Source organism: Malaclemys terrapin, chromosome 10 (assembly GCF_027887155.1).
Source record: "Malaclemys terrapin pileata isolate rMalTer1 chromosome 10, rMalTer1.hap1, whole genome shotgun sequence".
Lineage (NCBI taxonomy): Eukaryota > Metazoa > Chordata > Testudines > Emydidae > Malaclemys > Malaclemys terrapin.
In genome coordinates, this window is record NC_071514.1 from 32,035,713 (window position 1) to 32,051,013 (window position 15,301).

The window sequence follows — 15,301 nt, forward strand, 5'->3', positions numbered from 1 at the left end:
AGTAAAAGCAAGTGGTCCTCCCAGTGAAATCAATTACAGTACGATCACTTCAACCCTAACTACGAATGTGAAGACTAGTACTAATCATAAACCAGGCTCGATGCTCTCGGTACCTTTTTAGTTCTCCTCTGATAGGCAAAGGCGATATCCTGCCTCTGTTCATTGCTGCGGTTTGTCAAAATGTTGATGATGGTGAGTTCATCCACACCTACAAAGATATAAGGCAAAGGATTACTGAGAATCCCCTCTTGCACCGGTCTCTTAGTTAAGATAGTATCATTTGCTAGAAGTGTAGTGTATGCAACACCCACAATGGGCTTCATTAGTATCAATGTAAGTGCAGCCTCATAGTAAGTGCAGCCAATGACAGCACCAGTTTTCAAAACAAGTGCACATATAATGTGTGCAAATCTATCTGTGCATGGACTTGGAAATGTGGGTGCACTCAGGCATGCACCTGTTTGAAAAACTGGCTCTGGAACGCAAAGATGATGTGCTACTTCTATCTCGTGCTTGGTTGAGTGTGTGTCACTCAGTCTCCTGCTAGGAAAGTCATGTGAAAGTATTTCCTGTAAAAGTGATGGGAAATGCAATTAATTATAGCCTGCTCATGTAGTTTCAATTCAGGCATTTCAATTAGGTTTCTTAATAAACCAGTTATTTTTCCAGTTCAGCCCGGGCACTTCACAAATATTCTAAACACAGTGATTAGAAGAAAGGCCACACCTTCCCTTTTTTGCAGCAGCCCAGAGGCTCAAAAGGCTATGGCCCCTGTATGTCTACACTGCAATGTAAGCCCAGGCTCAAACTCAGGCTCAAGCCTAACTCCCCTTCCGTCTAAACACAAATCACACTAATCCAGGGCTTGGACCCAGGACCCTACAGGGGTGGAGGGTCTGAGCCCAAGTCAAGCTGGGACCCAGAGTGCAAGCCAATTGCTCTGCAGTGTAGGTGGGGAGGGCCCCAGAGCTTTGGCTCAAGATCATGCCCAAAAGTCTACACCTCAATTAAACAGCACCATAGCCCGAGCCCAGCGAGCATGAGTCAGCTGACACAGGCCAGGCATGGGTGTCTAATTGCAAGGTAGACATACCCTACAAGTCCACCAAAAGTATCCCACAATCCTATGGACGGATTTTCTTTTGTCCTCTGGACAGTCAAGTTTTCCGACACTGCACCACAAAGAGCAAGAGCAGCCACATTTTGGGAAGGCGCTAGGAAGTCTGGGATGCGGATGGTTGGACTTGGGCCCGCATCAGGCAGAGCATATGCTGGAGTTCCAAGGTGGGACCCAGAATTCAACAATTCCTAACCTGGGGTTACAAATGAGCATAAACACTCAAGCCCCAGGTTAACAAACCACGGATCTGCTCAGTTCTTCTAGCCTGGGGCTTACATTGCAGTGTAGATTTGGATACTAATATCTAAATTGTATTCTTAAATTTATTCACCTAAATGTGGGTTATTGCTACTATGTACTGTATGCATCATATGACTTTTAATAACCACCTTTGTATTTGTTGATACTCTAGAACTATACCCAAATGTACAGACACTTTTCTCAACTTGTGTATTGTATCATTTTAACATTAGCTTTAATAACATTTTCATACCCTTTGATAGTTACTGGCCAGAGCTATATATACACATTGCTTCCTGAAACTGTCACTAGGAGACGCAGGCTAAGGTTTTGCCCTAGAATAGGGGTCGGCAACCTACGGCACGCGTGCCAAACACGGCACGGGAGCCAATTTTGAGTGGCACGCTGCCTGCCCGGTGAGAGGAGGAGGAGGAGGGGCAGTGGGGCCGGAAAGCACCACACTGGGGGAAGAAGCGGGGGAGGAGGGAAGCTTGGCTACCGCAGGACCTTCTGCTTCCTGCCCCGGCAGAGGAGAGCGGTGTGGGGGGGGTCCCGGCCCCCAGCCCCACTCAGCCCCCCCCGCCCACCGCTCTCCCCTGCGGGGGCAGGAGGCAGAAGCTTGGTCCTGCGGCAGCCAAGCTTCCCACCTGCCCCGCTTCTTCCCACAGCCTGGTGCGTTCCGGCCCCTCCTCATCCCCCTCCCCCTCCCCGTCCCTGTCGGCGATGGCCTTTGCGAGGGGGAGGGGGAGCAGAGCAGAGCTGAGCTGAGCCGAGCGGCAGCGTGCTCGCTGCTCCGTAGAGCAGGCAGAGAGCGGTAGCGACGGAGCCTGGGGGTGGAACAGGGCAGGGGGCTGGGAGCACCCCCACGAGCCGAGCACCCTAGTCCTCTGCCCTGAACCCCCCCCCACACCCAGCCTTCTGCCCTGCACCTCCACATACCGCCAGCCCTCTGTCCTGACCCCTGAATCCCCCCACACCCCCAGCCTTCTGCCCTGAACCCCCCATATCCCCACTGCCCTGACCTCTGAACCCCCCCACACACACACCCAGCCTTCTGCCCTGCACCCTCTGCCCTGACCCCTGAACCCCCTGCCCCAGGTCTGGGGTCCCAGCTGCCGGCCCCTTGCCAGCCGGCCTCCCGGCCACAGGCCCTGCTCAGCCCGCCACAGACCTAGGTGAACAGAACCCCAGGCTGGAAGCGGGCTGAGCAGGCTGGCGGCGTAAGATCAGCATTTTAATTTAATTTTAAATGAAGCTTCTTAAACATATTGAAAACCTTGTTTACTTTACATACAACAGTAGTTTAGTTATATAATACAGACTTAGAGAGAGACACCTTCTAAAAAACGTTAACATGTATTACCGGCACGTGAAACCTTAAATTAAAGTGAATAAATAAAGAGTCGGCACACCGCTTCTGAAAGGTTGCCTACCCCTGCCCTAGAAGATGCTCAGTTATCCAGTCTATCTTTTTTAGCAGTTGAGCTACAAAATAGTGACATTTTAGTAACATTTGAAATGAAGGTTTCCAGAGCAGTGTATGTACAATACAGAGGAGAATTTGGATTCATTAACAGCTAAGCTCCACATACAGGGCTGGATTCACTGCCTGCCAACAGAGCCTACACTGGTCCAGCCAACACTCCGTGCTCTGGTAATAGACCCACAGTGTTAGCATGGAGCCTGACCTGCCCAAAGGGCTCTCACCCCTCTGCCTTGCAAACAGACTCTCTTATACATCCCAGTCCAAAGCCCAATGAAATGAATTGCCACAGTTCTCACGGACTTCAATGGGCTTCGGATCAGGTCCATAGCCCTTCCCCTAAGCAGCTGAAAAAGAGGAGGAGGCGGAAAGCTGAACTGCAGTTAACCCCGTTCACCATGCTTTTACATTGCCAATCAATAGGATTTAAATAATTGATTATTAATGTATTCAAATACAATAGATGCCTGGGGGCTTCCTTGCATTAACTCTTTGAATACTTCACTCGAACAGAAAAATCAGTATTTACATTACAGCCACTAAGCACTAACTTTGTCCCAACTAATATTTTTGGTGGATCTCTTCATGTAAAGATGAAGGTCTTTGCATGCACAGTGACCCAACCTCTACAGGACAAAAGAAACAGTTGTTTAAAAATCATTAGCCACCAGTCATTAGGAATAAAAAGAAACACCACCAAACTATCATTAACAAAAAGTACTGGAACTGCCAGGGAACAAGGGATTAATGAGATTTTCATGGAAAAAGAGAGTTGGTACAGTCACATTTTTGATGCTGAGTGGATCTGAACTGATCTGTAGAGGTTAGGTTAGTTAAGGCATTCTGATCCAATAATGGTAAGTGGTCAAATTTTCACAAGGCCTGGGGTAAAGATATATTGTTGTTTAAGTGAAACCTTCTTTTCAATTCAGAATCTTGCATCTCTAATTTAATTTTCACACTCCACCTCCCTTTAATAAGAACAGCTGGTTTATAGAGGAGAAATAATACCTATTTCAACCTGGATTAGATTGTATGAAGCAGAAAATATTTACCAATCCACCCCCAAAATGTCCAACACCCATTTAATTGTGTCCCTAATACAATTCAGCTGCAAGTCAGTCCCTAGATAAACTGTCCATTTAGATCAGATGTACAGTACTGATTAAGCATAGCTGTCTGGACCTGCCACTCAAAGAAAGACAGAAGCAGAATGTTACAGTTGTAGGAAATATCCAGATATCAAATTCTTCCAACCAGAAAATAGTAGCATAGTATATACATGGCCAGACAGCCAGAAAGGGAGTCAAAAAGGTGCTCTCAGTGTTAGGTTCCAACAACATGCTAAAGTTTTCATTTGATTGCGTTCCAGTGGCTGGTTATTTGTTCCTAGTCATGGATGTAATGGCGCCTTTTGTAGCTGTATTATCTGATTGAGAGGCTGGGGCTTAGAAGAGGCAAAGCTACATACAGAGAATCCAATTTTTAAACCTAAGTGTCTAAAACTGGGGCACAGTTCTGCATTTGGACACTCAAATCGGATCTGTGATATGTAAAATAGGTATTTATTGGGAGTTGTGTGTCAATTTGTGAGTCCATATTCAGAATCGGGTTGCTCTCACGTAGATGCTAGGTTTGAAAAATAGGGCCAAAGTCCTTACTATGCTCAGTTTTCCAAAACAGTATTATAAATAGCTTCCTACATAATTGTGCACATTTTGTATTACAGGCACCATTGCATGCACCATATAGGAGACTATAGAACAGAACTGTAGTTACATACAGAACACACCCACTCTCTGGAAAAATCTAGCTAGTAACAATCATTCTCTGAGTGTTCTCTCAGAATTATTGACCCAGCAAATACCCACCGAGATGCAGCATCTGACACAGAGGGAAAGCCTGAGAAAATAAAATTATACAAATGCTGCTGTCTACAAAAGACAATTAAGGGGAACTTCTACAAGCCAAAACAAACAGGGCACTTTCCTTATATTGGCTTTTATACTGCTTCCATTGTTTTACTTTTTAAAATTACACTGAAAAAAAAAAAAAAAAAAACCCACAACATTCCTTGAGTATCCTGCAGGCAACTTGTTTCCTCGTAGCAGCGCTGTAGCTTAGTAACACTGTTCTCGCCTGCCAGCAGAACACAACGACCTTATCTTTCAGGATTCCCAAGGAGTCAGATTCTTGTGAAAAATGGGTAGCATGAGACAGTTTCCAAACTTTACACACTACTCCATTCACTTCCAGCTTAGCTTGAAGGATGACAAAGATAAGGCCCGTCACTGCTAAACTGTCGTCTCTGACTACTGTTACCCCACCACCCAACTCCCTAGGATCTCTGTTCTGCGCCAGTGGGAGAAGGAAGGAAGGCTGCTTTTTCGTTTCCGAGTCCTGAAATCACCAAGCTCAGTGAAGTGTCCACATTGGAAGTTCACGATGTGTCAACTCTCATTAGATTAGAATTACAGTTCCAGAATGCCAAGGTGGGTGAGGTAATGGCTCAAAAGTTGGTTTCTCTCACCAGCAGCAGTTGGTCCAATAAAAGATCTTATCTCCCCAACTTTGTCTCTCTAATATCCGGGGACCGACATGGCTACAACGACACTGCATAGTTCTGGAATGCATTTAACTGATGACCTAACAGAGGAGCTCTTTGACTGACCGAGATGCAAGTACTGCAAACTACACCACCTGCTTGATGCAGTAATTCAAACTGATCAACTCTGTGTTTATTCTAAGCCTAACAAGTCCCAATAAAAGGTGATCTGTTCACTGTTCAGCCTGACTCTACAATTAAATCCACAAGCTGCATTCCTTACTCACGTGTGGAGAAACTCTTGCTTCAACAGGGCTCTGAGAGAGAGTGACGACGGTTCATGGCTGCGGATCATAGGCTGCTTTCTCCCATTCTACTTTGAAGTGCACATCCAGGGACAAAAATCCCTGGGAAGTTATCCCTTTGAGGCTCAACTGCCAAGTGAGGCAGGGTACGGCACACTCCCAGCAGCCTGCCATTAAGATGAGGTTTAGCAACCTGCTCTGCATCAAGTTTAGCCGCACTGACTTCTTGGTTTGATATATGTAGACAGTCTTGGGCAAGCTCTTTTGGAGAGAGATAACGTGGCCATTTCACCTTTTGCTGCAGACCTGAACAATCAATCTAGCTCAGAACACTCAGGCTCCTTCTCTTTTTCCTGACTCCATTTTTTCACTGGGAAAGAACCAAGTCAGTAACTGATCCAAGTGACAAGATACCAGGCTTGCTAAACCGGTGCAATCATTTTCAGATTCTATTATGAGCTAATAGCCCAGGCAGATAAAATCAGCTCTCTTCCTCTTACTCACACAGGCTTTGTCTACACTGGGAAAAATGAGTTGCAGTAAAAAGCGTGTTAACGCATTTTAACTATCATTGTTAAAAACCTTTTGGCATGTTGTAGAGACAAATACGTACTAATTGAGTTACCCACAACTAGCCAATGTGTTTTTGAATGTGACTGTTTCCTAACGCAACTCACTGCCCCAGTGTAGGAAAACCCCGCTCTCCCCCAACCTCTGCTAGGCCAGGAGTCATCATCATGGGGTAGTTGGTCCCTATGGACAGGTTAAGCCCAGCTCCCCTGGAACCAGAGCAGAGCAGTCCAATCCAGCCAACTAAAGAGGGCTGGGCTACACCTGGGCCTATAAAGGGCTGCTAATGGGCAACTGGGAGACTGCACCCTGGGGAGGAAAAGCGACACCACAGTGGAGTTAGTTCTTGTGGCGGGTACCTGGAGCAAGGGACCAGGGAAGCAGCCCCGGGGCTGGTGTTCCAAGTAAGGAGTAGAGCTAACTGACAGGGAAGCTGCCTGGAGCAGGCATGCCAGAGACCCCTGGGAGGCCTCAGGCTAAGGAGTGAGTTAAAAGACTGTTGATCTGTGTGTTTGTTAACCTCAGTTAAGAAAAAAAAGCTTCCTTGCAAGACTGGGCATAGCAGCATATGCTTTGGAACTGAGGAGAAGCACAGCCCAGCCCAGTTACAGTCACACACACGGTGTCAGCTTCTGCTCGGCCAGTGATTCACTGCAGCACTCAACCAACCTCTGAAACTGTTGAATGAAACTAAGCTTTAATCCTGGCATTTGAAACTGGACAAATAAAGTCTGCAAGCGTTAGAAAAGTGACAGAACAAAAGCCACAAATATTCATGTTAAAGTTTCCTGTTCACATGCTCTGGGGATGGAAACACAAGTCTATTCATTGCTCTGGTATTTCATGGAAAATGCATGCTTGCACTTCAGCGCAGGGAAGTCTGGAGCTACTAACGGCTCTGAACAGGATACTGACTCACATTTGCTAACACAGGGTGGGGCAGAAGGGCTGATCTCACTTGGTTGCTCCCTAAAGCTCTGGAAGTTAAAGTTTGTTTCCTTCAATCTTCATTAAAAGCAAACATTTTTGCTGAGCATATTTTGCTTGTATATTTCTACCCGTGAGTAACAAGCAGAGTTGCTAATGTTACTTTTGATACTGTACTTTTTTTCTAGCATGACAACTCCTTCCAGGCTCAGAAAACAGACATTTTCAAGTTGAAAATTTTAACTCTTTTTGACAAAAAAATATTCTTTTCACCTACTTATAATTTTTCTTTCATACAAGTGGGCCTGCTGCTGCCATTGCGACTTCAGCGTTGTAGCTTAATCAGCAAGAAAGGAGGAAGTAAAAACCTCAGTTGTGTAAATGAACAGATTGACTTATATTTGCCCCCCCCCCCTTTTTTTGGTGGCTTTTAAAAGGGCCACTTATGAATTGGCTTATCTTGATAAGCATCTAGGTACGAGAAAAGCCAGCAGATACTTGGATTGTCTCCCAGCAAAAAGTTGTGGGGTGCTTACAGCAAGAGGCAGCATAAGTGCATCAGTTTATTTATCATGAATCTTAGTTTTGCCTTTAATTCTCAAGGACATCCTGGATGGAATGGCAGGGGACTATATCTCTACAGTCCTGAAAGTAAGTCTTTGACTATGGGACTTTGTCCAGGCTTACCACTTTTGACAGCAACCCTTCAACTTTTAAGTACTTAAAATAAAATAAAATAAAAAAGCACTAGGCTTTGTACAGCGACCCAAACCATGGTTGAATCCATGCTAGCAATAACAGTGCTGAGAAGGGATGATTTTTCAGAGAACTGTGCACCCACATAGCCATACTTCTACAGGGAAAACAAATAAATGGTCTACCCCAGTCGGGAAACTGCACTCCCAGTAACCACTTTGTTTAAACACAGCCATTGCTACCATGGTTTCAGCTCTCATATGGGTAGGTACAAAGATCAATTTGGTAACTCTGGTTGGATGGGGGGCAAATAGATAGAGATGGAAATAAATAAACACAAGGTTAGCCAAATGGCTTTAAAAGCTAGCAATGCACCACAGATAGCAACAAGATGGCACCCAGTTTATGTGATTTTCTAAACAACAGCTATATAAGAATGAGAAATTTTATGTTTATAGGAGGATAAGGGAAAATAGGAATGACATTCATAATTGTTAAGGGTAATGTGAACCAATGAGAAAGCTAGTCTGTTAATGAAGGCACCCAGTGATGCTGTTTTGGCATTAAACCTAAAATGCAATACTATAAATAAATAAATTCAGGTTTGCAAGTAAGTTGGTGCTAACTCTATGCCTCCAGGTGTGTTATTTCATGACAATCAGATCACTACACCATACAAAGTGCATAGAAAGCATTACTATTTTGACTGTAGCTTTAGGCACCTAAATATTTTTGTAAATCTGGCCCCAAGGCTCCTTGAACTGTTTTGAGACTATCCGCTTTGAATGGTGAGGTGTATAGTTTTAGAATTCTTGGGAGAAATCCTGGCCCCATTGAAGTCAATGGGAGTTTTACCTTTGACTTCAACATGGCCAGGATTTCTCCTGTTGTATTTTGCTTTGTAGGTTCTCTGTGAGGTATATTACAGCGCTGCATCTCTTTGCTGCTACTATTAACACTCTGAACAAATACATTTCTATGCAGTTTTGTAGATATCAGGGAGTATCTCCCAGAACACGCTAGGCTGGATTTTCATAAATCCATGTCAAAGGACGTTTCCTTTAAGCTTTTATTCTCACAAATTAAGGCTAGGTCTACACTACCCGCCTGAATCGGCGGGTAGAAATCGATCTCTCGGGGATCGAATTATCGCGTCTCGTCGGGACGCGACAATCGATCCCCGAATCGACGCTCTTACTCCACCAGCGGAGATGGGAGTAAGCGCCGTCGACGGGGAGCCGCGGAGGTCGATTTTGCCGCCATCCTCACAGGGTAAGTCGCAGGGTAAGTCGGCTCCGATACGTCGAATTCAGCTACGCTATTCGCGTAGCTGAATTTGTGTATCTTAAATCGACCCCCCCCCCCGTAGTGAAGACCTGCCCTCAGAATACCATTAACATGCACAGGCATGAGGGACTATCCACATGCAGAATACAATCTTCTGGAAAAATCTAGGTATTGGGTGACACAGTCACTCCTCTGGTTTCTGGAAAAGATTAATGCATTGAATGCTTATTCTGTGAGCACTTTCACACAAAGAACTGTAAGATATCTGTTCATCCAATAAAATAACAGAAATCTCTCGTTACTTAGGTTACAAGTCCATCATAGTATGAATTTTAAACGTCAAAACCAACTGCTCACAAGTATGCCAAAGAACAAGAATTATTCAGCAAAATTATTTTCAAGAAACAGTTTAGTCACTATGCACAATTCTCAAAAGGAAAAAAAGCAAAATTTGTGTTATGAATTTATTAATTTTTCACCCAACTCCATTACCTGTTCTGAATTGTAAGTATGCATAGATACAACACAACACATTTTCATGAACTGAACAGGTATGTGTGCATTTTTTTATATACACACACACACACACACACACACACACACACACACACACACACACAGTAAGCATACTTTGCTAATTAAAAAGAATATGGACATTCAGTGCAAGTTATTATATGTTTTTCTCGATCCTGACTTTCTGAATGCACATGTAGGTATCTAGGTTTGGATACCTGTATTATCCAATGTAACACGTGCAGCCATGCATCAGCAGGCAGAGGTACTTGGCCAATTTTCTACGAAGCTCTATGCCAACACCTACATTGTACATGGTAAGGTCCCAAATGATTTCCTCAATCCTTTCCTAACAAAATGAATACTGTAACAAAATTGAAGCCTGGCCTCTGTAATAAACATGTCCTATTACACAGTTGTACTGGGAATAAGCCAGAGGTAATCGGTTTACTGGCATTTATGCCAACTCTGGGCTTGTGTTGCAGTTAATTACAAGCCATTTTATGTAATCTAGATTCATTCTTTTCTATTTTAGATGGTTTTTCTTCTCTAGGTTTTTGGACTTGTATGGTAAACTATCCACAGTTGTGCTGTGCACTCTATGCATTTAATCCAAGGCCAATCAGAGATTTAGAGCAACAAACTCTTACATGCTCAGTCATATTTTTGCATGGATTTGCTCAGTTTCTAGTGCATACACCCCAGCGTTTCTACCGGAAGGTAAATCCCAGCGTGGACACATATAGGCCTAAAAGTTGAGTTGCTAATCAGAAAGATGAAATGTTTGTGCTATGCTATTTGGATACTGTAATCTACAGAAGGTGCATGCCTTCTATAGATTAAAAAACACATGTTTTTGATTTAGGAGGAAGACAGAGGTAGGATAAATTACCACCAAATTAGAGAACTACGGCTGTGTGATTCATGTTGCTTGGATTTTTAGGCAACAACTGGACTAGTTGTAGTGAGTTTTCAGATTGGCTGACAGTGGTTTACTGTTGCATTCTAATTCCTTAACAAAAGAAGATTGGGGGGAGGGGGGAAAGAAAAAGAAAAAAAAAAAAAAAGGAAGAAAAAGAACTCCAGTGCCAAAATCACACCCAGATGTTTCCTAACAGAATTTGTCAAGCTCCAAGAGAGGCAATCTCAAAAGTACTGCTATGAAATAATTACAAGGTAAAAGGGCATCCCAAGAATTATAAAATTATCACAACATTCTCACAGTAGTACTGTTGTCCAGACGCTGGGATCAAAAAGAAAGGTCTGGGTTTAGATGCAATGAATCCTCTTCTGTATACTCTCAAGCCAGAAACATGATAGGCAATCTCCACTTCAACTTTCCATGCTTTATTGAACTGGACAACATGAGTGGTGCATTTGAATTCTTAGTTACCTACATAATCCAGTTGTTTGCTTAGCTATTTATAGTCTATTATGAAAGCTGCAGCTTTCTGCTCATCTTAAAACAATCCAAATAGAATATATAGAATTATTCTCTTTCAATTCCATGATCCATTTATACAGCATTTTATACATTCAAAGCACTATACAAACAAGAATTACTGAGATACATAAATATCAGTGATACTTGGTGGAAACAAGTTTGTATAGGTGCCTGCAGGTTATCAGCGTATAAATATTGATCAGTCTTTCTTATTAAAGATCTGGAAAATCCCACAAATCTTTTCCATTGTTTGCTTGCAGAAGTATTTCCTAATATTGTCATTACACTGGTTTTTCTATTAGGTCATTTCTTGTCTGGCAGACATACCATGGCAAACAATCATATGTTTAGAGAGTTCACAAATGGAAATTCTACTGGTCTTCTGCAGTAACAAGAGCCCAAGCTCCATATTCAAGTAATCAAACTATAAAGAAATGGAACTTTAAAGATAGGGTTTTCAGAATTCTTGTGCTTTATCTCTCTTAGGCATGTTCTCTTTGGGTAATTGTCCTTACAATGGAACAGTCAACATCAAAACCAGAGTCTCCATTTAGAAGTCCACACATTATTACCATGAGTGACAACTTCTGGATAACAGATATGAGCCCAATCCTGCAAACACTTATACGTATGAGTATGTTTCCTTATTATTTATGTATCTGCAGGATCAGGCACTACTTTTGGTACAGTTAAGCAGGTGTGTTCCCCAGATCGTCAAAACAAATTCAGCAAATTGATTATTCTAGTTGAAAGAAAGTGAACGAACATTAGCCTGGCTTTTCTTGACAGGACAAGCCCTTCCATTTCCCAGGATATTTAATGGAAATTAGAATAATTAACAGCTTGATATGCTAGAGTAAATGTCTTTATCCAGAAGGTTTCATACTACTTTTGAAATGTTAAGAGTTGCCCTATAATCAGCACTGCAAAATATTGTTGATTAAAGCTAGACAAAACTACACACATACACAGCAGGGCCATGTACCCTTCATCAGCCTCCCTTGTAAGAAGCTTGCTTTGTTTGTTTTAAAAACAAATGTGAATTTCAGATTTAAAAAATCCATTCCTACTTTTGTAGGATGAGCTCTTAGAGAAAGGGAAATTATTATTTCTCCCTCTGTGTTGTCATCTGGTGGCGGTGTTTTGTTTTTTATGATGGTTAATTACAAAATAACCCTTGTAACTTTTTAAAAGGAAGTTTCCCTTGCATAGAAATGTCATGCTGTGAGGAACAGGCAATGGTTTAATCCCATCATTCGTTACATTTTCTGGACACAATGCGGAGGAATAAAAAGAGGACTTTGTTCAGATTCATAAAAACTCAGCATTTCCTTCAGATGATAAATGTCTCAGCTTTTATTAATGCCTCTCTGTTCTGGCTTCTTGGCAAAACCTCAGCAATTCCAGCCACACCCAACTGTTTTCTGATCCTGAGCGGAGGAGACTCTGGAATATTAACCACACCCTTTCTTTGTTATGAAGGAGGATGAGACCGAGTTGCTACTGCCCTACATGTCCATGCTATGGGTATAATGGAGTATTTTTGTAACCAGTTTGGGATGACAGGGTGGAGTTGTGTCCACAAGGCAGTTCTTTTCCCCACAACAAAAATACCATGCTGCCTAGCTGCATTTGTATCTGCATTCTGTGAAAAACTGGGCAACTACCCCACGGGGCCTCAGCAGGGATAGAACACCTGCAAGACACTGAGAGGCACCAACAGCAGAGGTGGTTGGAAAAAGGGTTTTTCTCGGTGAGAACATGTTGAGATTTTGGTGAAAAGCTGAAAAATTACTTAAGCCAAAAACTGAAATATTTCAACATTGAAATGCCACTGTAACACGAGTTGCAGTTCAGGTGCATCATGCTCCCCATTCTCCTTTGTAAACTGGGATCTCCAGTGGGATGACTACTCCCATAATGCACAATCTCCCCTCTTCGTGGGGGGGAGATTGTACATTAGAGTATTCAGATAGCCACTATACATTCTGGGAGATGAAGTGCAGCTGGGGAACTTGGTCCATAGAGAACACTGACACGAAGCACCCAAACTACAACTCCCATGAGGCACTACAGATCAAAATATTTTGGTTGGGGGGCGGGGGGAACGGATTCTAATTTTTCTGCAAAAAGTAGACACTTGTTACAACAACAACAAAACCAGCACTATTGAAAATCCAATTTTCCATTAAAAACAGTTTCAATGGAAAAATTTCAACCACCCCTAACCAGCAGCCTTGAACGCCTTCTTGCACAGAGAGCAGGGAAGACAGAAAACCTGTCAAACTGGTTACACAGGCACCGTTAGGACACAGCAAAAGAACAATAACCAATTACTGGAAGACAATCATACTGCAGTGGGCTCTCTAATAAAGGGGATGCATGGCTACCTACCATAGTTACTAACCAAGGCCCTGATCCTGCAATCTGTTTAGTTTGTGCATGCCACCACACCCATCAGCAGCGAACTGTAAGACTAGGGTACAGCTATTACCCTCGTGGCCATGGTCAGAGCTAACCAAACAAACTTGTTACTAACTCAGGTAGAAGTTGGAGGAGGAGCACAGGCAGGGCCTACGATACAGTAACATTTCAGCATCTTGACCATTTGCTATTTACTGCTCTGATTAGGCATGGTCACCCATTATCAGAGTTAGAATATCTGAATGGGAAAAGTCCAGTTCAGAGATCTAATTATACTCAGGGATGTGGTAACCACATAAAGGGCCATTTTCAATGCTGTAATATTTTGTAGAGGCAGGTTTCAGAGTAGCAGCCGTGTTAGTCTGTATCCGCAAAAAGAAGAACAGGAGTACTTGTGGCATCTTAGAGACTAACAAATTTATTAGAGCATAAGCTTTCGTGGACTACAGCCCACTTCTTCGGAAGTGGGCTGTAGTCCACGAAAGCTTATGCTCTAATAAATTTGTTAGTCTCTAAGGTGCCACAAGTACTCCTGTTCTTCTTTTTGTAGAGGCAGTGGACCCGGCACTAGACGGAGTCACAAGACCAGGGTTCCATTCCCAGCTCTGTCAGAGATCTGCTGTGTGACCTCTTCTTAATTTCTATTGTAAATTCTTTGGGGTCAGGGGCTGTCTCCCAGTATCCAGTTGTACAGCCCCTAGCATGACTGGGCCCTACAATCAGTTGGGATCACCACGTGCTAACTGAATGCAAATAATGAATCATCAAATTATGCAACAATAAATGTTGATTTATTTGTTTCCATTGCTGTATCACACTTTCCAGCTGAGTCCCTTTACTTTTACACCCAACATTTCAAAGTATTAGACCATTTTTCTATGGAAAAAATGAATTCCTGATCCTAGAAGACAAAAGATTTAAATGCACAGTTTAATCGGTTTAATCATTTTTTTCCAAAGTTCAGATTAATCCTTGGGAAGAAAATGTGGATTTTTATAGACTAGCCCAACCTTCCTTTGCTAAGAACATTCAGATTTAATTACAAAACTTCATTCTCTTTCAAAGACTGTTCTACTGGCAGTCTTAAGTCTTTCTCTGCCAAGATTTCAATAGAGCAAGTCATGAAGAACACCACCCAAAATAAATGCTCTGGATTAAAGACAGTAAATGGTAGGTCAAGATACCCAGCACCTATCCATATTATATTAGCTCTATCATTTGCAAGTATAATGGCAGAGAGAGAGACCTATTTCCCCTACCTTTGGTCTTGATGGCTGTTTCAATGGCTGCAGCATCTCTGTCAGCATCAAAGTTGGCGTATGCCTTGACAGTGGCATATGCGCTCGGAGGAAGAGAATGCTGAGATTAAAAAAAAAAAAGCAAAATTAAAGTCTTACACTTAGCTTGTGGTTAATGTATTATTCCCAAAAGGTAAAGTATCATTGGGTCATATTTCCCTGCCCCCCCAATATGCACACGTGGACAACCTATTAATATAACTGGAATTCAGCTAAGAGCCACTGCATTTGACCTTCTGAATGTTCCATGAATCCGCCCGCAGCTGTGCATCTGGCATTATAGAAAGCACACACAAATGGGCATAACATCACTGGGGGTGCAAATCACACTGTAATTCTGAGGACAATTCACCATTAAAGTTAAAATGTTAAAAACCTTAAATTGTGCTGGCTAGAATTCAAAGAAATTCAGTCCATAAAGTCAGTATGGAAAAATTAAAAAAAAGTTG

At 42.7% G+C, this 15,301-nt stretch overlaps 1 protein-coding gene across 2 annotated transcripts in view; it reads right to left on the minus strand.

The window, feature by feature from the left end:
* The window catches only part of ANXA2 (annexin A2), a 47,908-nt gene that overhangs the window by 19,401 nt on the left and 13,206 nt on the right, over positions 1 to 15,301 (minus strand). For both annotated transcript variants that reach the window (XM_054041763.1, XM_054041762.1), the window contains exons 3-4: positions 14,814 to 14,913; positions 114 to 208 (exon numbers count right to left, since the gene is read on the minus strand). In XM_054041763.1, the coding sequence (XP_053897738.1) occupies positions 114 to 208; positions 14,814 to 14,913 (195 nt within the window). The remainder of the gene's footprint in view (positions 1 to 113; positions 209 to 14,813; positions 14,914 to 15,301) is intronic.